This window comes from Neolamprologus multifasciatus, chromosome 15 (genome assembly GCF_963576455.1).
Source record: "Neolamprologus multifasciatus chromosome 15, fNeoMul1.2, whole genome shotgun sequence".
NCBI lineage: Eukaryota > Metazoa > Chordata > Actinopteri > Cichliformes > Cichlidae > Neolamprologus > Neolamprologus multifasciatus.
The window spans coordinates 15,700,285-15,721,449 of NC_140453.1; the positions used below are offsets into that span (position 1 = coordinate 15,700,285).

General features: G+C 40.1%; 1 protein-coding gene across 4 annotated transcripts in view; it reads left to right on the forward strand.

Annotated features, from left to right (window-relative positions):
- Positions 1–12,865: 12,865 nt before the first annotated feature.
- Positions 12,866–21,165, forward strand: part of LOC146501824 (brain-enriched guanylate kinase-associated protein) — a 44,518-nt gene continuing 36,218 nt past the window's right edge. For 2 of the 4 annotated variants that reach the window (XM_085134308.1, XM_085134310.1), the window contains exon 1: positions 17,405–17,843. Coding sequence is in view for 2 of the 4 variants with exons in the window: in XM_085134310.1 (XP_084990436.1) it covers positions 17,821–17,843 (23 nt within the window). In the remaining 2 variants the exon portion in view is untranslated. The other 2 variants (XM_085134307.1, XM_085134309.1) reach the window with 2 other exon arrangements.

Genomic DNA, 21,165 nt, shown 5'->3' on the forward strand with positions numbered 1-21,165 from the left:
AGTGTGTCTAATGTTACGGCTTGGAGTGGCCATGATTTTCCCTATCATATATACCACTGGACTAGTGCTTCTTGAGATTCAACACATTTCATACTTTAGTTTTAATAAAACAAGTGCAGGTTGCACGGCACGTTTAAAAACTATGAGAAATCACTTGGTTAACCGAATGTCATAAGTTCAACCAACTGTTTTGCTAATACAACACTTTCATTTTTCAGTGAAATTTCAAAGTCTTCAGTTGTCTCCAGCATTTCAGTAAAAGTCGCCATGAAACCACTGGCTTACCCATCCTAGCTACTTTTCCATTTTCCATTATTAAGCAGTTTACTTAATTTATTTGTTATGTTTAGCTTGACCCTTTTTTTCTTGCAGTTTCAGTAGTTAATATATTAGCCAACAGTCCACAATTTCACAGATTTATTAATTATAACAATTTCAGTGATTTACCTATGCTGTTATCTTGCAGTTTTAGAAAGCAGTTTAACTCCTAGCCATATTTTATATACTGGTAGCTTCTGTAGCTTCTTAAAGTGTTTACCCCAATGATTGTATGTAGTGTATGATTTATCAAGTTTAGTTATCAATTCCGATTGCTTATTTATACTATTAGCTAATAGTTTGTTGGGGTTTTTTTTTACTATTAGCTATACCTTTAGCTGGCGATTTTAGCCATATATTATATATTCCCTTTTTGACCTTTCCTATTACTGTTTTTTGAGGCTTTTGGTCTTTCCTGTGACTTATTTCTACAATCTTCAACCGAATAAGCAGTTGAATAAACAGAAATGACAGCAGTGAGTTGTCCCTACTATTTTAATTGAAGAAAAAAGACAAATTAATAGTCTAAACAAGAGAGACTTATATAGCAAGCACTGAAGTGACTTGTTGTAAAACACTGGGTGATATAATTTCCTTGTGCAGTAATGAGCTACAAATATATTATGTCCAAACAAATCCTGTATATTTTGGTACTAGAGTGGGGACACTTTCAAACTGCAGGAATCATTTTTTTAACAGCCATTACAAGAAAGCTAAAAAAAAATCCCCTTGGTGTTTGAAGATGCCATGCATAGATAAGCCATTTAAAAGAAAAGCAGATATGGTCGTAGGATGTGCTACACATAAGAGTTTGGATAATTTTAGAGCTTCTTCTAACCAGAAATATGGCAAAGGCAGGAAATCCCACACCATATCAATAAAAATGTCAGAGGCCTTTAAAGAGCAAAGGGTGCACATAGCGGGTCAGTAAACTTGCACATCAGGTGCATCATAGGAGGTGTTAAGTAGGTTCTTTTCAGTGATATAAGCATTCAGAAAGTGTAAAAGAAATCTGCAACAAAAGTAGCTATTAGCAGATATATTATTTTAGTGATTTTTTTTAGTGATTCTTTCAACCATTTGGCTAGCAAAAGTTGCAAAAACAGTGAGAAATGTGATCCCAGTAATTCCTTAATATTCTGTGAATCTGCAAAATGGTAAAATTGTTAAAAGGAAAAAGCAGCTTATCTTCACATTTGAGAACTGCAATTATGGAATGTTTGACATTTTTACATGAAAAATGACTCAACAATTGTGCGCACTCCTTTCGGCTTTACTCACGCTCATTGTTAGGTAACTACTGGCAAAGCAGAGCCTTTTTGTTTTCATTTACTTTTCAAAGCTGTCATATCATTGTAATAGGCCGAAACATATAGTGTTATCTGCTAAAATGTACTTAGGCAAAAGTATTGTGCCATGAAACTAAAGTAGTTAAAAATGGTACTCAAGTGGAGTACTGTGAATGTACTTTCACCACTTTTTCTGTAAATACAATTATAGTGTGAGTTTGTGGTGATGAAGTTTGGATTTCTGCAGGTGGCGCTCACTTCTTTGTCTGTTCACCCGTGAAGATGGTCAGCACTTGCGATAACAGCTCAGTGAATCTGCTGCACGATGCCACGCTCACCATTTGCTGTGTGACTGAGTTTGTGGAACACATTAAGTTTTGTGGCATTATTTGTTGAAAGAGGACTGTCGTATAATAATCGCATGTATTGAGGTCATCTCGTCCCCCTCCTCAGCTTCTTATGGAAACATAATGCAGAGTGCATACACTCTCACACAAAGCTATAGACAGTTAATCTACAGTATTCACATGAGGAATGTAGCTTTGCTGAACTTTGATCAGGTGCAGAACTTTTGGTAGATACCTTTTAAAGATAGCTGTTGTCTATGCTAACACACTGGCTGTTTGAAACAGATGCTCATCACCCTTGTGATATGCATTATGTGTTTCTGTAATTGCTGCCTGACTACTGTTATTGCAGACCTAGCTGTGTGTTCTGCAGGGATCCCAGGAAACCTATTTCTACACCTCCAGAATGAGCTGGCTCTTATTCAATTTAGCCTATTCTCATTTGATTGCACAGTGTGGTTCTCTAAAAGCGACCCCACAGGTCCGGAGGCATTGACAAGTGTCTCTGCATGAGATGGATAACTGAAGCCACATCGGCACACTGTTTCCTCCTTTTGGCCTTTCATGAGTGCACCTGTTAGATATTATTGACAGGCTCACCTAAGATACAAAACACAGTTAGGAAGCTCTAGGCCTGAGCATCTAATACACATATCTAATGATGGGAAGAGTTTAAACGATTCTCTGAAAATGGTTTGAATGATTTGAAATCAGTCACTCATCACTGTTGCTCTGAAAATCCAAGGGGGACAGAGGGGGAGTGAGCTTGGTGATAGCATGTTGCTGGTCCTTTTCTCAGGAGCTATTAATTCACTGGCACATTATATCATTTTGTAGGGTAAAAACATTAAATAGTGCAGAGTGGAAATAAAATTTTTGTTTTTCTTCTATAGCATTTTAGATTTATCTGGCCCGAGTGAATGGCCCGCTCTTCGTCACTGACGTCTTTGATGCATGTACCCTGCATTTCTTTTTCATGTAATTGAGTTACGAGTTAAACTGGCTTTTGTCATCTTGAGAAGCATCACACTTGCTTCCTGTCCAACCCATGTTTAGCGTGAGGTTGCGTGGGCAGAAGGGAGAGCAGTATTAGATCAGCCGTAGTAACAGATGAACGCCGTACAGTCATAGTACTTCATGGTCAGTGCTGATCAGCTGTGGCATTTAGACTGCTCTCCGGGCTTAGTAGAGGACACAGAGTGTGGTCCCGGCAGGGGCTCAACCCAGCCAGGCAGCAACACAACTAGCCGGCAAGGGAAAGCAGAGTGCAACTAGTGAGCAAGGAAGCATCACCAATTATCTCCACCTCTGCGCTTGTAGCAGGAATCCATTTCAGCACCATTACCTCTGGGCAGCCATGGGCTGACAGTCTCTCCCGTCAGGGCGATAGTTCTAAATTGGCTCCCACCCCTCTCCTCCTCCAGAGATTGAAAAGAGATTATTAAAGACATTCATCATAGAAGAAGCCTGAGCCTGTCTGGAAAGTCTGAAAATGGTGAGAAATGGCAGCACATTGGAGAAGGGCTGAAGAAAGAGGGGAAAAGAGGGATGGAGCAGGAAGAAAATGATGAGGAGGTATGTCTTTGCTGAAGGCTTGGTGCTCCTAGGAGACAGGGTGGTCCCATGGGTAAATCCAATGGGATGCAGCAGTAGACGGGGTGTGGGGCCCAAGTCTGAGGGAACACATGCGAACAGCAGGCCACCCAGTCATGGCTAAAACCCTACATATCGGATGCAGCACTAATGATACCCCTTGAGACCATAACAGTCTGGCTACAGCACAACAAGATGCTTCATAACAATTTGTACAGTGTATTATTTTTGTCTGATCCAAGTTGAAATCTTGAAGAAAGACTTTGCAAGCTGGACAAACTGAAGGTCTGCTGTTGTTGTAAGCTCAGACATTAATTTACACCATAATGCCTTTGACTATTCCCGCCAAGAAGATGTTGAAAATGCCGTGTCCTGCCCTGGGTCCTAGTTTTGAACATGTATTGTCAGACTAATTTTCAGAACAACTTTGTACACTTTAATGCAGTGTTTTATATCTGTCAAACACTCACTTGCCAGTCTTTACACTCCACCCATGCACAGACTAACAGAGGTGTTATTGATGTAGTTATATAACCACCTGAATATTGATGAACATTACAGCTACAGTATACCCATAAGAATACATGCTCCAATATTGGAAAGCTGTCCTCATGACATAGATTGCATGCATATCAGAAAATGATTAACCTGAGAGTTAGAAGACAATGAAGTGCAACAACAAAATGTGAAGAAGTGAATTTAAAGAGGAATTCTGACAGCAGCAGTGTGTCAGCACACGAATGTGCATATTTTACTCTATATACATATGCGGACAATTTTAAAATCGCATTTGGAAATAAAAAAAAAGAATCTCCTTTTTTGGATTTATTCAGTACAAGTACAGGTGAGGAAGAGGGTGCAGGCAGGGTTGAGATGAGTGTTAGGGGAGATTTGTGACTCAAGATACAAGAAAGAGTGTAGGGGAGGGTTTACAAGAGGGTAGTGAGACCTGCTGTGAGGAATGGTTTAGAGATGGGGGCACTAACAAAAACATAGGAGGTGGAACTTGAGGTGAAAGAGTTGAAGGTGCTAAGATTTGGACAGGATAGGAAATGAGCATATCAGGGGGCCTGTTTCATGCTGAGGGTACAGGACAACTCCACTGCACTGAGGGGGTCAATGATTGGGCCCAGGTACCACAGAATATTGGATATAATTTTGATTTGAGTAACTTTTATTTGATGTACTTTGGTTGATCTTCTGTCTCTCTCCATTAAATGAAAATTACCATAAATATTAGACACTGTTTATTTCTTTCGATGCGAGCAAACATAAAAATTCAACAGGGTATCAAATAACTATTTCCCCCACTCCAAATAATCTTTGTAATAGAAAGGACTTTCAGCTGCTCCTTTGTCACATATTTGATTCTGCAGAGTTTTACACCAGAGTACAAACCCTCAAATTTCTGCAGTCTGCTTTTGATGTAGTAGAGTCCCATTTAACACTGTATTAAATACAGGCAAATCCAAGTTAATAATTTTCTTAAATAACAAAAAGTTGTTGTCAAAAAGTTCCTAAGATTAAAATCGTTTAAGGGTTTAAAACTGAAATAGTTAAGTATTCCGGGATCGTAGATCAGAATTTCTCATTTAAAACTGACATTAAAAGTATTGAAATTTAAATTTCTTTTTTTAGAAATAAAACTTTTTTCCCCTCTACAGTTGAGAAAAGACTTGGATACTGTCTACCAATGTGCCTGTAACTACATTTTTATTAATGACTGTGGAAACTGCGTCCATGATATACCCTGCCTTTCGCACTATGACAGCTGGTAAACAGGAGTTTAGGTTAGCTTAGCATAAAGACAGCATCTAGCTCTGTTTACAGTTTAACACTATTAATATCTCAGAGCATTTGGCTTGGCTCAATTGGATAATTAACAGGCTACATCTGGCCACTGAGAAGTAGAGAAGACAAGAAACCCCTGTAAAACAACAAATTAGTATATTTATTAAGCTAAAGCTTGTTATGCTAATACGGTAAGCTAATTCCTTAGTTTTGGTTTCTGTCTTTGTAGCTACTTCATCCCTTTGTAAGACTTTATACTCCACTCAATCTGACTGCAATCAGAGTATTTCAGAATTGTCATTCCATCGTTTTAATGGGAACTTGTTTCTTATGCTGTACAAGTTTATACAAGGAAATCAGCAGTGTGCTTTTATTTTTCGGTTTATATGTTCTATTTTTGTATCTGTTGCATTGCATTTATTTTTATCAACAACACATATCACTGAGTAGCAGCAGAGGGAGTAGCAGCCCAAGACAAGGTATTCTACTAATTTGACAAAACTGAAGACAAAATTTTTTTTAATTTTTTTTTGACAAAACTGAAGACAACAAACGACACAAGAAGGAAGCACACATATCTACGGAAAAAGAAACGAACACCAGACAATTGGTAGCTTGTTGCACCAAAACTGAAAAATAAGCCACTAGGCCAAGGCTCTTCCAGCAGCCACCAGGCCCAGGATCCTTCAGCAGCCACCAGGCCCAGGCTCTTCCAGCAGCCACCAGGCCCAGGCTCCTGCAGCAGCCACCAGGCCCAGGATCCTCCAGCAGCCACCAGGCCCAGGATCCTCCAGCAGCCACCAGGCCCAGGACCCTCCTGCTCCACCAGGACCAGGATCCTCCAGCAGCCACCAGGCCCAGGACCCTCCAGCAGCCACCAGGCCCAGGACCCTCCAGCAGCCACCAGGCCCAGGACCCTCCTGCTCCACCAGGCCCAGGATCCTCCAGCAGCCACCAGGCCCAGGCTCTTCCAGCAGCCACCAGGCCCAGGCTCCTCCAGCAGCCACCAGGCCCAGGCTCTTCCAGCAGCCACCAGGCCCAGGCTCTTCCAGCAGCCACCAGGCCCAGGATCCTCCAGCAGCCACTAGGCCCAGGCTCCTGCAGCAGCCACTAGGCCCAGGCTCCTGCAGCAACCACTAGGCCAAGGCTCAACCAACAAGTTAATCAACAGTGACTTCAACGGGCCATCACAAGGAAATACAAATCTCATCATTTTCAAAATGCCGCCTAAAAAAGCAAACCCAGGAGTTGAAGAGGAGTTGGAGGAGATTAGGAAATCGCTTAATTTCATGTCTGATGAACTGAGCAAAGTGGCTAAACAACAAGGTATGCTAAATGACCTAATGGATGAAATAAAACAACTAAAAAACCTCATAAAGGACAAGGACAAGAAAATAGACGACTTGGAACGGCGAATCGAGGACCTTGAACAATACACAAGAATGGATGATTTAGTCATAAGTGGACTGGAGACGCAACACCGAACCTACGCCGGAGTAACAGCTGGGGGAGGTAAAGATGGTGAAGATGCCCCGGTAGAGGAGCTGCAAACGCTTGAACAGCAAGTGATAAAATTCCTTCAAACGAAGAATGTAAGTATTCAGAGCCATCATATTGCAGCATGCCACACGCTCCCCAGGAAAGACAGTAAAACAAAGCCATCAATTATTCTTCGGTTTGTGAGTCGCAAAACAAAGATTGAGTTACTGAAACAGGGTAAGAAGCTTAAAGGGACTGGTGTGTATTTAAATGAACATTTAACGAAAAAGACTGCTGAAATTGCAAGACAGGCACGCAGCCTGAGAAAACAAAATAAGATACAAGCGACATGGACGAGGAACTGCAAAGTAATGATAAGACTAAATGGCAATCCCGAAGAAGCGAAAGTTGTGATGATAAGAGAACTCAAAGACTTAGAGCAATATAAATAATCAGGAATCTGCTCTGGAATCTATTGGAAAGTGTTTCTGGCCTTACGGCTCAAAAAACAACAACAAAAACAAAAACACATAAATGACAAGTTTGGACACAGATTATAGGTTTCCATTCAGAGATATTGAAGAGGAAGAATTTGATTATGAAAAGGACTGTCAAGGTGGTTATTTTGCCACACACGCTGAGAAAACGAACTTCAAAACGTTTAACTATGCAGAGCACAACATGCATGACCCTGAAAGTAACATTGACCCAGATACCCACTTCTACAATAACACCAATAATATTTGTGAGTACTATACAGATGACCAATTCAATATGAATATTAAAATGGCAAATGCATTGTCGGTCATACATTTCAATAGTAGAAGCCTGTATAAAATTTTTTCTAAAATTACAGAATGTTTAAGTAAGTTAAAAAAGTTTAATATAATTGCAATATCAGAAACATGGCTCGATAATGAGAAAATTAGTGAAATGGGACTGGAAGGATACGAATTATTTACAATGAACAGGGTGAATAAAAAAGGAGGCGGTGTTGCCTTATATGTAGATAAAGTTTTGAAATGTAGTCTGATTGAATATGTCAAGCACCATAGATAACGTATTGGAATGTGTCACTATTGAAATCCATGTTGAAAAAGCTAACAATATAATTATAAGTTGCATCTATAGGACACCAGGTTCATGCCTTGAGACATTCAATGAAAAACTTGCTGCTATGTTTAGCAACCTAAATGATAAAAAAGTGCAAATAATTTGTGGTGATTTTAATATAGATTTGCTAAACCCAAATGGACATCAGAAAACAACAGATTTCATAAATACAATGTATAGTAACTCCCTTTTCCCTGTAATTATAAAACCAAGTAGAATAACAATTGATACAGCTACATTGATAGATAATATATTCACAAATAAAATTGACCATGAAATAGTAGGTGGACTTCTTATAACTGATATAAGCGATCATCTTCCTGTTTTTGCAATTTTTCAAAATTATTTTGGGATTAAAACTAAACAAAAGAATCAAATATTTGATATGATACGACTTAGAACAACAAGAGCCATTGCTGCCCTCCAGGTGGACTTAAAGGAACACAATTGGAATGAGGTTTTTGCAAATGAAGATTCAAATAGTGCATATGATGCATTCTTATCAACTGTAATTTCACTATATGAAAAACATTGTCCTTTAATGAAAATCACTAGAAAGCATCACAGATCAAATAAGCCATGGATCACAAAAGGGATAGAAGATGCATGTAAAAAGAAAAATAATCTATATAAGAGATTCATAAAACAGAGGACAAAAGATGCTGAAATAAAGTACAAGTTATATAAAAATAGATTAGTAAATATTATAAGAACAAGTAAGAAAGAATATTACCACAAATTATTGGAGCAAAGTAGAAGTAACACACAAGAAACATGGAGGATATTAAATAGTATAATCAAAAAGGGCTCAAAAAATAAGAATTATCCAGATTATTTAAAAAAAGATAAAGATATTGTGCTTGATAAAACTAAAGACATTGCAAATGAATTTAATGATTTCTTTGTAAATGTTGGCTTTAATTTAGCAAAAGAAATTCCAGAGTCAAGAAATAATAACGACCTAAATAAACATATTACTCAGAATGTGTCCTCCATGTTTATTGGTGTTGTAACTCATAGAGAAATAATTAACATTGTGAAGACATTTAAAAATAAAAAGTCCACTGACTGTTTTGGTATTGACATGATATTAGTTAAAAGTATTATAGAATATATAGTGCAACCTTTCGCATACATTTGTAATCTGTCCTTTCAAACTGGTGTATTTCCCTCACAAATGAAAATAGCAAAAGTTATTCCAATCCATAAAAACGGAGAGAGAAGTCAGTTTACCAATTATAGGCCAATATCACTGCTCCCACAGTTCTCAAAAATTTTAGAAAAGTTATTTGTTAATAGACTTGATAAATATATTGAGAAGCATAATCTCCTAAGTGATAACCAATATGGCTTTAGAGTGAAAAGGTCCACTTCGATGGCAGTGATGGAACTTGTAGAAGGGATATCTAATGCTATAGATAATAAGGAATATACTGTTGGTGTTTTTATAGACTTAAAAAAGGCGTTTGATACGATTGATCATTCTATATTAATGAATAAACTAGAGAGATATGGCATAAGAGGGTTAGCATACAAGTGGATGAAAAGTTACCTGGATGACAGATATCAATATGTCGAATTCAATAATGTAAAATCTAAGCAGTTGAAGGTAACTTGTGGTGTTCCTCAGGGCTCCGTGCTGGTCCCTAAATTATTTATATTATACATAAATGACATATGTAGCATTTCCAAACTGTTAAAATGTGTATTGTTTGCTGATGATACCACTCTGTATTGCTCAGGTAAAAACCTAGAACAGCTTCTGACTACAGCGGAAAAGGAGTTAAATATATTAAAAAACTGGTTTGATGTAAATAAGTTATCATTAAATATAAAGAAAACAAAATTGATTATTTTTGGCACTAGACAAATGAAAAATGTATCTAAAATCAGGGTTAATGGAATTGAAATTGAAAGAGTGTACGAAAATAAATTTCTTGGAGTGATAATTGATGATAAGCTGAGTTGGAAGTCTCATATAAACCATGTGAAAACAAAAATGTCAAAAACCATTGCTATTCTCTATAAAACAAAGCATATCCTGAACAAAAAATCATTATACACACTCTATTGTACTCTGTTGCTTCCATATATGACTTACTGTCTGGAGATATGGGGTAATGCATATAAAACGAACACTCTTCCTATTTTCAAGTTGCAAAAAAGAGCTATAAGAATTATAAACCAATCAAACTATATAGAACCAACTAACATTTTGTTTATTAATCTGAATACCCTGAAATTTTATGATTTAGTTGAATATAAAATGGCACAGATAATGTATAAAGCACAAAATAACTTGCTTTGCCCCAGTACTCAGAAGCTGTTCAAAGTCAGAGAGAGTCAATATGACTTAAGGGGAACAGATTTCTTTAAAAAAAACAAGATAAGGACAAATATAAAGCAGAGATGTGTTTCTGTTAGAGGAGTTAACCTGTGGAATAGTTATGACAGTGATTTAAAAAGGTGTAGTTCATTTTCCTTGTTTAAAAATATGTTTAAAAATAGAGTATTAGAAAAATATATATATCAAGAATGAAAAGAGCAGAAAAAAAACAAAAACAAAAAACAAAAAAACCTCTTGATTCTTTTGCTTTGATGTAGTTACTTACTAAGGTGGAAAGTTTTTTTTTTTTTTTTTTTTTTTTCTTGTTTGTTTGTTTGTTTGTTTTGTTTTTGCTTTGTTTGCCTTCTCTCACCCCAACCGGTCGCAGCAGATGGCCGCCCCTCCCTGAGCCTGGTTCTGCCGGAGGTTTCTTCCTGTTAAAAGGGAGTTTTTCCTTCCCACTGTCGCCAAAGTGCTTGCTCATAGGGGGTCATATGATTGTTGGGCTTTTCTCTGTATCTATGAAGCGCCTTGAGGCGACATTTGTTGTGATTTGGCGCTATATAAATGAAATTGAATTGAATTGAATTGAATTTTATTATTTGCTTCGAGCCCTGTGTACAGGAGCTGCATGCTAAAAGATCTTTTGTTAAAAGGGTTGGCGTAATAAGCAAATGCTTCAGCCAATACCTTTTGATTAGCCTTGTCTCATGCTTTCTTGCTTTGTGGTAAATCTTTGTTCTGTCTTCACTGAGATATTTGAATGCTAATCAATAAAAAACATATCACTCACTCACTCCACTCTGCTTGCACTCTTGCAAGACTTAAAATTTGCATTATTACTATTATCAGGGACCACAGGCAGATGTATGGGCTCAAATTGTGGTCATAAATATTTTGTACTTGTAAATCAGTTTTTGTATGTGTAAAAAGAATTTGTGTGTGTGTAAAAAAGATTTGTATGTGTAAAGAGAATTTGTGTGTGCGTAAAAAAGATTTGTGTGTGGCCAAAAAATAAGTGTGAAACTCTGCACTCAAGTTTCAAGTTACAAGTACAAATTTTGACCCTATTTTTCTTCTTTTCATGTAATTGGTCAATGTCATGTCAATCACAAATTTAACTATCCAATCAGAGAACAGATGGGTTTGGCTGGTGCTTTATGGAGCTTCAGGTCCTTGAAGGGAATAAATGCCCTTTTACATGCCAGCCCAGCATTTCCCTTCATCACCAGGAAGGAAAACAGTCTGTGGTGGTTCGAGTTTGGTGATTTTTGTGTCACAGGTTTACGTGCTTAATACAGGGACCTCCAGAGCCTTTTCAACAGCACTGCAGACCTCGGGAGGGAGGGCAGTGTTGTGGAAATGACACAGTCTTCACTAGTGGGGATAGTTACAAAGCTTTCTTTGTTATGAATTAGCGATACATGTTTTTATTGAACATTTAAAGAACCAGCAACAAAAACAGAAATTTTTGTAGCGGACATAAAGTCAGGGATAGAAACGACAAGAAGCAGGTGCATCTAGTACAGGTACCGCAAAAACCCATAGAGCCCAGCAGCCAGCGCAACAAATTCAGGATCTTTGGCTTTTAGTTAGCAGTTAGCATTAGCAGCACATGCTGCATCCGATGTGAAAGGACCTTTATGCTGCGTACTGTGACTCACAGCCATGGTCCCGGGTCAGCCCTAACTTTGTGTTAAACTAATCCTAAAGTAATAATGGTATTTCTAACCACTGATATACCACAACTTTATCCTTTCAACAACTATTGTAAGTTAGGTGAACTAGCTTCTGTCGGCTATTTATATAGAGATCCTCCAGCTTCAAACTGTATTACCCTTCAAGGACCTGCAGTTCAAAAAAGCGACAGCCAAACCCATCTGTTCTCTGATTGAACTGTTACATTTGTGATTGACATGACATTGACCAATCACATGAAAGGAAGAAAAATAAGGTCAAAATTCGTACTTGTAACTTGAAACTTGAGTGCAGAGTTTCACACTTATTTTTTGGCTAAGTCCACACACAAATCTTTTTTACGCACACACAAATTCTTTTTACACATACAAATCCTGATTTACAAGTACAAAACTGATTTACAAGTACAAAATATTTATGACCACAATTTGACCCCATACAGATGCAGTCAAGCTGTAGCCAACAGCTGTGTGGTAGCTAACTAAACCGATCCTCGTGTGTTTTTTGGTGCATTTTTAATATAGTTAGATTCCTTTTCATTTATCTTTAGTAAAAGCCTGCTGCAGTTTTGATGATGGAAAGTCTTGCATGTTATTTCCTGTTAGTTACCAGTAACTAGCAGGCATTTGAATCTATGTTATATGGATGCTTTGCTAATGTTAATTGATGGTAAAAGCCATAAAGCTAAAATCAGGACTTTGGAATGCAGGTTCTTCTTCTAACATACACTATGGGATATACACATAACACAGACATTTGAGAGGAATAGATTGAATAAAGCAGTATAATTGCACACTGTAAAACAATTTCTAAAGTTCACTTGCTTACGTTTGGCATTATTCTGTAACAGACAACTCAAATTCCAACTTATTATTATTTCTCTTAGAATTTCTTAATGATTACGACTATTCTTTTAATGAGATATTAATGAGATCCCAGCAATCAATTACTCGACAAGCCCATCTAGTCTGTGTGTGTGTGTGTCAGCTGCCATGTGCTCTGTTGGATCAATTCTCTTCTACAACCACTGACCTGGAAAAAGCCGAAAAAGCTTTGCCTGCTCTGCTATCAATAGACAGTCTAATTAAGACCAGCACTGTCTGCTCAAATAGTAAAGACACTGGCTAGGATTGTATGAAAATTCCCTGTCACTAAACCTAAACCTGAAGCTTCTGCAGATTAACTGTGACTCTCACTGTATTTGACTGTGGCCTCAGACTATGGATGCCCTTGCCTGTGATAGCAGGGAGTTAGCCTGGCACTGAAGGAAGCCATCTGTTCAGCCTAGAGTGAAATGTATTGGATCGCTGTGAGGTTGCTTGCACAATAGTGAGGCAGGATTGGGTTAGAACTCTTTAAAATTGGAGCTATCCATTGGACCATGGATCATCTGCCTTTTAAAACAATTAGAGAGAGGACACATCTGTGCAGACTGGACTTAAGCCGATGGATGGGACAGGCAGCAAAGCCTGCTCCCTCTCTCAGAGAGGCACAGCAAAGAAGGGTCAGCATTTCTCAAAGTCATGGGCCCCCTTGAGTCCGGCTACCCCCATGTTCAATGGTGATCAAGTCTGGCTGGAGGAGCTGATAGACCCTGCTTCTAACCAGTCCTCTCCCAGTCAGCCATCTAGCCCCAGCGATCCAAACAGCAGTCCAGGAGGCAGCAGGAGTAGCAGTGACGGCACTGACAGCCTGCACAGCTGGAACTCTGGGGTGACGTGCATCCTGCATAAGTCTATCAAGAAGCAGAGCCAGGAAGCTTTTCAGACTCGACTCAGAGGAGACAGAGAGTGGGAGAAGCTTGAAGCAGTTCCTTCTAGCAGGCCTCATGGCAGAGGACATCCACAGGCAGAGCAGGGAGGAGACAGCCACAGCAGAAATGTGCATCAAGGGAGGGGCTCTGTACTTTTACACACCAGCTCTAAGAGCGGCAAACCACAGTGTGTACTGGAGGAAAAGATTGAAGCCAAACTGAAGTTTTCACAGTTCCTGGATGAGGTGACGTCTAATGTGCTTGACCCAAACAGCCTGCAGGCATTTGGAAAACCAGCATCTCCCTCTGGCTTCACCAATACAAATGCTGATCAGCCTCAAGCAGGGATCCACGTGGTGAGCCCCAGGCTACCCTGCTCAATGGCCCAGCAGCAAGGCCCTTTAGCTGAGCAGAAGACTCCAGAAGAGCGGACTTCTCCTGACCTGGTAGAAAAAAAGTATCTGGAGACAGACATCGACACTGTAAGGAAGGGCGATGAGCTGCACGAGCTGGAGATAAAAGCAAACACACCAGAACAAATAGATGAGAAATATGTGATTCCACCACCTCCAGAGTTCAGTCAAGGATTTAAGATGAAGAGTCACTTTCCTGAGTTTCACTATGACTTCCCCAGATACCCCTACAGATCTATCTCTCTGCCCAGGGGCATCAACATGGTGAGTGATGAAAGTCTTCCCAGTCTTTAATCAAAGCCAGGCCTCTGAACATATGTTGTGATTGGAACGGAAATTGTTCCTCTCAGTTTTTGAAGAGACATCTGAGTAAATCAAGCCTTTGTATGATTTGAGTGAGCCATTCCTGATTTTTCTGCTCTATTATTAAGAGCGTAAAGAGCTCAAGTAAGCACGGGCATGTCACAGAGTTACAATGTCTTTGTCTAGTGCAATCTGTGGAGTTTTGTTTGAATAATCCAAGAAGCAGTTGCATGTAAAATGAATGCTAGAAAAATAAATAAAACAATAAATTATTAAAGCCAGAGTTATGGGGAGAAAATTTAAAAAGAAACTTTTATAGCCCCACTACAGAACTTTGTTATCGCTATCTGAACCAGAAAAACATTCATATACTTGACATTCCTGCCTTTATCCCATTTTGCAGTCTGTATGTTATATAGAGGCCTACTTGCATACACATATAAGACAAAACGAAAGATACAAAACATAATAGTCATTCCAGCATTTTGCCCACTTGAGGGCAGTAGAAATGAAACAAACACCACACAGACACCTTAAATGTTGTTGAGTTTCTGACCTCCAACCTATGCGCTAATTTTAGCTCTGATTTGCTCTCCACCATCTGTTAGTTATTCAGTGTGTTGATTTGACTCATATGCAGTTGTTTTTCAGGCTTTTTATTATTTTGCTGAAAAGAACACTGGGATAAAAGCAAAACATTTAAAGTTATGACCACCGAAACGCCTCTAGGTCTAAAAGAAGTTCGAGCTTTGGGGGCAATGAGTCTCTCAGAGTCTTACACAGAGTCATTCAGTTTACTGCTAATTATAAAAATATGGCTTGCAAGTGACTTGGGTTCGCCCAAGTCAAGCTCTTTAAAGTTGTCACCTGACTGGTGATTATTGAACCTAGAATATGTAGTCAGAAAGCAGACAAAGCATGTCATCCTGGTGATGACATTATGAGTGTTCCATGCATGTTCTGCTGAGCTAAAGCTTCCAATTAATAGTAAATCATTTGGAGCAAGAATGAGCTTTGGGTATACGATTTCTCCTGCTGACCCACATAGACATCCTCAGCTGATTCAATAGACTGGGTATACTGATGTGTCTGTAAGTTTGCACAGGAGCGCTGCTTCATGCTGACCAATAAGCAGACTTTTATGGAACTCCTCATTAGCATTCTACCCATTAGCAAGTCCTCCACACAAACAATTTGAACTGAACAATGCTGTCATTTACTGACTCAGCCCACTCGCATTTATTTTGTGACATCCATCATTTACTCAGTTTGAAACGTAACCTTGCTAAAATGGCTGTGAAAGCAGCGAACCCTGTTGCACAACTGTTTCCTTCTCGAGTAGCAACCAGTGTTTCCACTGGCTTACACCACTAGAGTGCATTACACGGGAGGACAAGCCCGAGGGCTCAATCAGCAATTACTACAACCAGCGAGGGTATTTTTGCAGTCTCAGCATGACATCCATGTCAGTGGTGGATGATGAGGATGATGAAGCACTTGGCTAAGGTTACCTAGTTGCTAAATGTGCACCGCTTTGCTGACTAGGAAGCGTGCAAGCTTATTGTTTTACATCTCCGGGTTTGGGGTCTGTTTTTTTTAGCATTTCTCAACCCCCGAAAAACAAAACATACTTGACAGATCTTCAAACTCTGTGTCGCTCCCATTTAATAATAAAGGAGAAGATCACATTGCCTTAATTTATTGTCTGATTAAAATTCAGCCTTTGCCGTCACCTTAGCAACTGCTTGAAAAAAGGTGGGTGGTGTGTGGGGGCTGAGAGGCAGGCATGTGAGCCTGTTGGCGTTCATCTCGGTGTGAGTGTCTGTGTGTCGCTGCAAAGTTTCATCTCCTCACACAAGACCTTGTACTTGTAATAAAACATTCTTTGCACTTGACCTTCTGCTGTGCACACACACACACACACACACACACACACACTCAACACGCATTCCCCCCACCCCCCGCTTTAAGGTGTGTTTTGTTGGTAATCTGACTCAAATAATCTCTTCGCAACGACTGCTTCCTTCATTAATTACAGGAGATAAATATGGATGAACGTCTCCCCTAAGTGCAGATGGTAAAATCTGCTTTCTAGCATTTATCAAATTATGAAACATGATAACATAACAGCGTGGATACCACCCTCGATCGGGCCTAAATTTGAACGGAGATGGGGGAATATTCTCAAATCGATGCATAATTCATTGCTTTCGGAAAAAAAGAAAAATGAAAAAAAGCAGCCGATTCATATAAAACCTATTCTCCTTAACAGCCAAGGACTTGAGATGTAAAATTCAACAGATTGAACCACCTGTTCCCCCCACTCTCCACCCCCCCCCCACCTCCCCCTTGTTTCCCCTTCTTTCTATGTCTCTCTCCACACCCTCCTCCCTCTCTTTCCCTCTGTGCTCCTTCTCTCTGATTCAGCACCTCGACAGAGATACTGAGTCGCTGCCAGTATCCCTCATGGGGGGGCTTGCCATGTATCTGCAGTCTGGCTGCAATGGAGGTTTTCACACTCCCTTTCTTCCCCCTTTCCTTCGCCTCGCTTTCTCACTCTCTCCCCTCGCACTCCCGGTATGGTACGATTGTTCTCTTCTCACCTCAAGTGAGCGCAGATGTACACATCCGGGCGCAGTCTGATGAGCGTTGCATGGGGTTTCTCACTAGTAAGGGAAAAAGGGAAGAGGAGCAGATGAGGGAGCATGGATGTGGGGGGGGTGGGGGGGTGGGAGGGGGGGGGAGTGTGGGGACATAAACAAACACATAGGGAAACACAGAGTGTGCTTGCTGAATATGTATGTTTCTTTTCTCGTTCTTTCTTTTTCTTTCTTTCTTTTTTTGTGGAGGGTGTTTGTGCTGCAACGGTGCTCCACTTGGCAGCTTCTGGGCCAGTTTGATGGGTCCGCTCCACTAACATGCTGTCATTTCCTTTAGATGCCTGACGAAGTGATGAACAACATAGACACCATCAGGTAAGCTTCACCCTCTCCCTCTCTCACTCTCCCTCCTTTTCTGCACATATCTTTCAGCACTCCATCATCACGCCCCCACGTTCTCCCTGTCTTCTTCCTTTAAGCTCCTTCCCTCCCACTCTTCCTGTCTCTCTCTCTCTCTGTGTCTTTCTACTCTTGCACAGTCTCTCCCTCACTCCCTCTTGTCTTTCCTCCTGGCTAAGCTGCTGCTGCTGCTGCTGCTGCTGGAGTGGCGTGGTGCTAGTGGCGGCGACAGTTTTAGTGGTGGAGGAGGAGGTGGTGGGGTGGGTGCATGTGTTGGGGGTTTTCTCCGAGCTTTAAGGGAAAGCTGGGTAAACCAATCCAGATAGCATATAGAGAGGGGGTTTTCTCCATCCCCGGCGAGGCTCCGGCAGCAGGATTTTTATCTCTCGGTCTTCAGGATGAAGCTCTGCGCGAGCGGAAGGTACTGCTTCACTGTTTGAATCTTTGATTTGGATTACAAAGCTGCTTTTGGTTGCGTGTGAATATGTGTGTTTATGTGCTCATCTGTACGTGATGTGGCTGCACTTGCTGTGCTCTCTGTTTACTGATGCAGTGCTGTTAGGAATGATGTCTCTTCTCTGATACTTTGTCAAAGATAAAAGGGTGTATTTTGCAGAAGAAGGCTGACACGGTTCCATGCGGGGAACCTCTTGGCTGGAAATCCGCTGCAGTGACTATGGCGTTACTGTAAAAGCTTTTTTCCCAACAGATCAATCAGGAGTTTTTTTTATTTATTTATGTTTTTTATTTGAAATAATCTTGAATCTTTTTAGGTTCCCAAAATGTCCATCCACGACTGTTACACATTGATTTCTGTGTGATTTTTGAACTGTCACCTGTCGGAATGCACCTGTAACACTGATTAATTACTCTGCATGATAAAGCTGTTTTGCCACCACGAATACTTAAGCAAAAGCAGCTCTGATCTGTATGTGTTTCAACATGACAGTCAAAAAAACACAAACGTGAGCGCGTGCTGGTGTAGACGGATTTTAATGAGCTCATTACAAAATTGCACTTTTCTGATTTAAGTATTTCAGAGAAATTAGAGCAGCAGCGGAAACATGACGAGATGCAGCCCCCCCCTCTACTTCCCACTCTCTGTTTTGCACCTCACTGGCCTACAGTAGACATGTTTTAATTAATACCAGTACTAATGAACCATTATTAATCCGGCTCAGATGAAAACAGATCCCAAGCTTTTCCTTTTGTGTTAGATTACCGATGGTGTTATTACGATTTCAGGAAGATTACAGTTTAAAAGCCATTTAACCAGGCGACGAGGGGTAATTAATCTTGACGGGGTGTTTCTTTAATAGGAGGCATCAATTGTCCTCACCTCTGTGTCACAGCTTTAATTGAATTATAGCAGCTGTGCCGAAATAAGAGGGGGGTAGCCCCGTGTCTATTCTGCTCGCTTTTTGCATAGGAAACCAGGTCACCTGTAGCCTATAAGCAAGCTGTGATGGGGTTAAAGAGAAATCAGGACCCACCTGAGAGTCTGACCCTACCTCTTCATCTCTCCTCCCCCCCTCCCACCCTCCACCATATCTGCGAGATGCCTTCGAGTCTAAATGATGAAATGTCCTGAAATTTCTCACACTCTGTTGCTCCTGCTCTCTCGCTCACTCTCTCTTCCTCTTTCGCAATCCCTGTCCCTCTCTTGTCCGGGCTCATGTGTCGGGGCCCTGGAGATGGAGATGTAAATTTTGCATAGCGACACATTGGAGCTCCAACGCAGAGGAGACCTCGGGTGGATTAAACAGATTTAAAGTTTCAAGGAGTTTAAAAAAAATCGTTGTCAGAATACTCTAGCGGATGAATAACAGTGTGAAGGGTTTTATTTTAAATATAAGATTGATACCGCTTTTTAAAAAGCATGATTGACAGCCAAAGATTGAGCAAAATTATTATGCCGCTGTCTCGGTGAGCGGTGATGGAAGTGACGTCCTTGAGAGGCAGTAAAACAAAAGTCTGGGTTCGTTTTTAGAAATTTAAGATGCTGATTGATGACATTTTTTTTTCTTCCATCAAACCCACTGCGACTGGATATAATTTCAGAATAATGTATGCACATTAAGTACCCTCATTATACAGGAAGAGAAGGCGATTAAAAGGTGCTTCACACTGTTAAGTTTCAGAATGTATCCTGCACTTTATATCTTGGTCTTTTTAAGACTGTTTTTAAGTAGATCTTTTTAGATATATACAGATTAAAGAAAGAACAGCATAAAGTATCATGAAGAGGCCAGATAAGAGCTTAAATGCTCACTGGGATATGAGCTATAAATAGGCACTCACTCATTTGATGTGTTAATGATGGTGGTGGAGAGCGTTATCCAACACGTGACCTGCCAGGTGTTCACTTGGCTTGAACTCTGGTGACTTTGAAGACCACAGATCTTTTTCTTTTAGTCATTAAGTCATTCAGTGACCCTTTATGCCCTAAAGGGAGGGATCTGTATTCATTATGCTTCTGCACTTTTGCTTTTTGTTTTCTTTTAAAAAAGCTCAGTTAGCCCGCGATAATGTCTCGGCCTCGATCTGAAGGTAAACCGAATCTTCCTACTCCTCTGAAGCTCACTAATTAACATGTCCCGTCTTGTTCGTTTAATCTGCACAAAAGCCAAACGTGAAACAGCAGCTTGTAGTTTTTATAGCTTGGTTATTCCACAGCTCAAATGAACACGATACATGTCAATTATTGAGTTTCATTCGTGCTGCTTTGTGGACTTTGTTCCTTGCGACAGAGCCACGCTGCCTGTTTCCTAATCCAGACTGGCTGCCAGTGGTATGAGAGTGATATCAGTTTTCTCATCTAATTCTTGGCAAGAACACAAATAAAAGGCTCTCCTGAAGTCTTCCACTGCCGTTTAATTTTAACTTAAATTTGCCAACTGGAAGGTTTTTCTCTGCTCGATTATGCGGTAGTCGCTGTTTGTGCTGTGTTTCAGTTATTATTGTTTCTATTTGATGCTAATAATACATATAGAATACTGGGCAGCTGCTCTATTATAAATGAGTCAAACGGCCATGTTTATGTTATAGCAAAGGCACCTGTCAGCATCTGGGATGTTGTCGCAGGTTAGCGAACAGTTTTCAAAGTCAACATGGTGGATAAATGGTGCCGAAATGGGGCAAAGTGAACACCAGAGTGACTCCGACAAGGGCAAGATTGTTTGCGTTGAAACATTTCCAGAACCGTGATGGCAGGTTGTGGGAGTCAGAGGACAAAAAGATCTGCTGCTTGTGATCATATTCATATGTGTATTCATAGTTTTCACGCAATATTACATGCTATAGGAACGCCTACCTAGAGGACAAATAGGGGCTTTCCCCGTTTGTTCTGCCAGCTGTTAACTTGGATGCACTTGGAAGTCCCTCAGTCCAGTCTCTTTGGCCATTTTGTACCAATCCATCCTTTTCCATAGCAACTCTGGTTTCTTTTAAACTGGTTTATTTCATAGAGATGTCGCCCGTTAATGGACATTAGTCTCAAAATACTGTATGAGACAGAAACATTACAGATTTTAGCAAAATGTCTAGTTTATATCTTTAGTCCCAAGGTAGATAACAAAAAATATAGCCTACTATATGCAAGACATCAATGGCATTCAGAGTGAATCATTTAAACTCACAATTATGAGACAAACCTCAAGCTGTTCAAAAATATTACTACTAATACCCATAAACTGGATCAGCATGAGATACGCTATATGGATACCATCTCTTGTCCATATAGG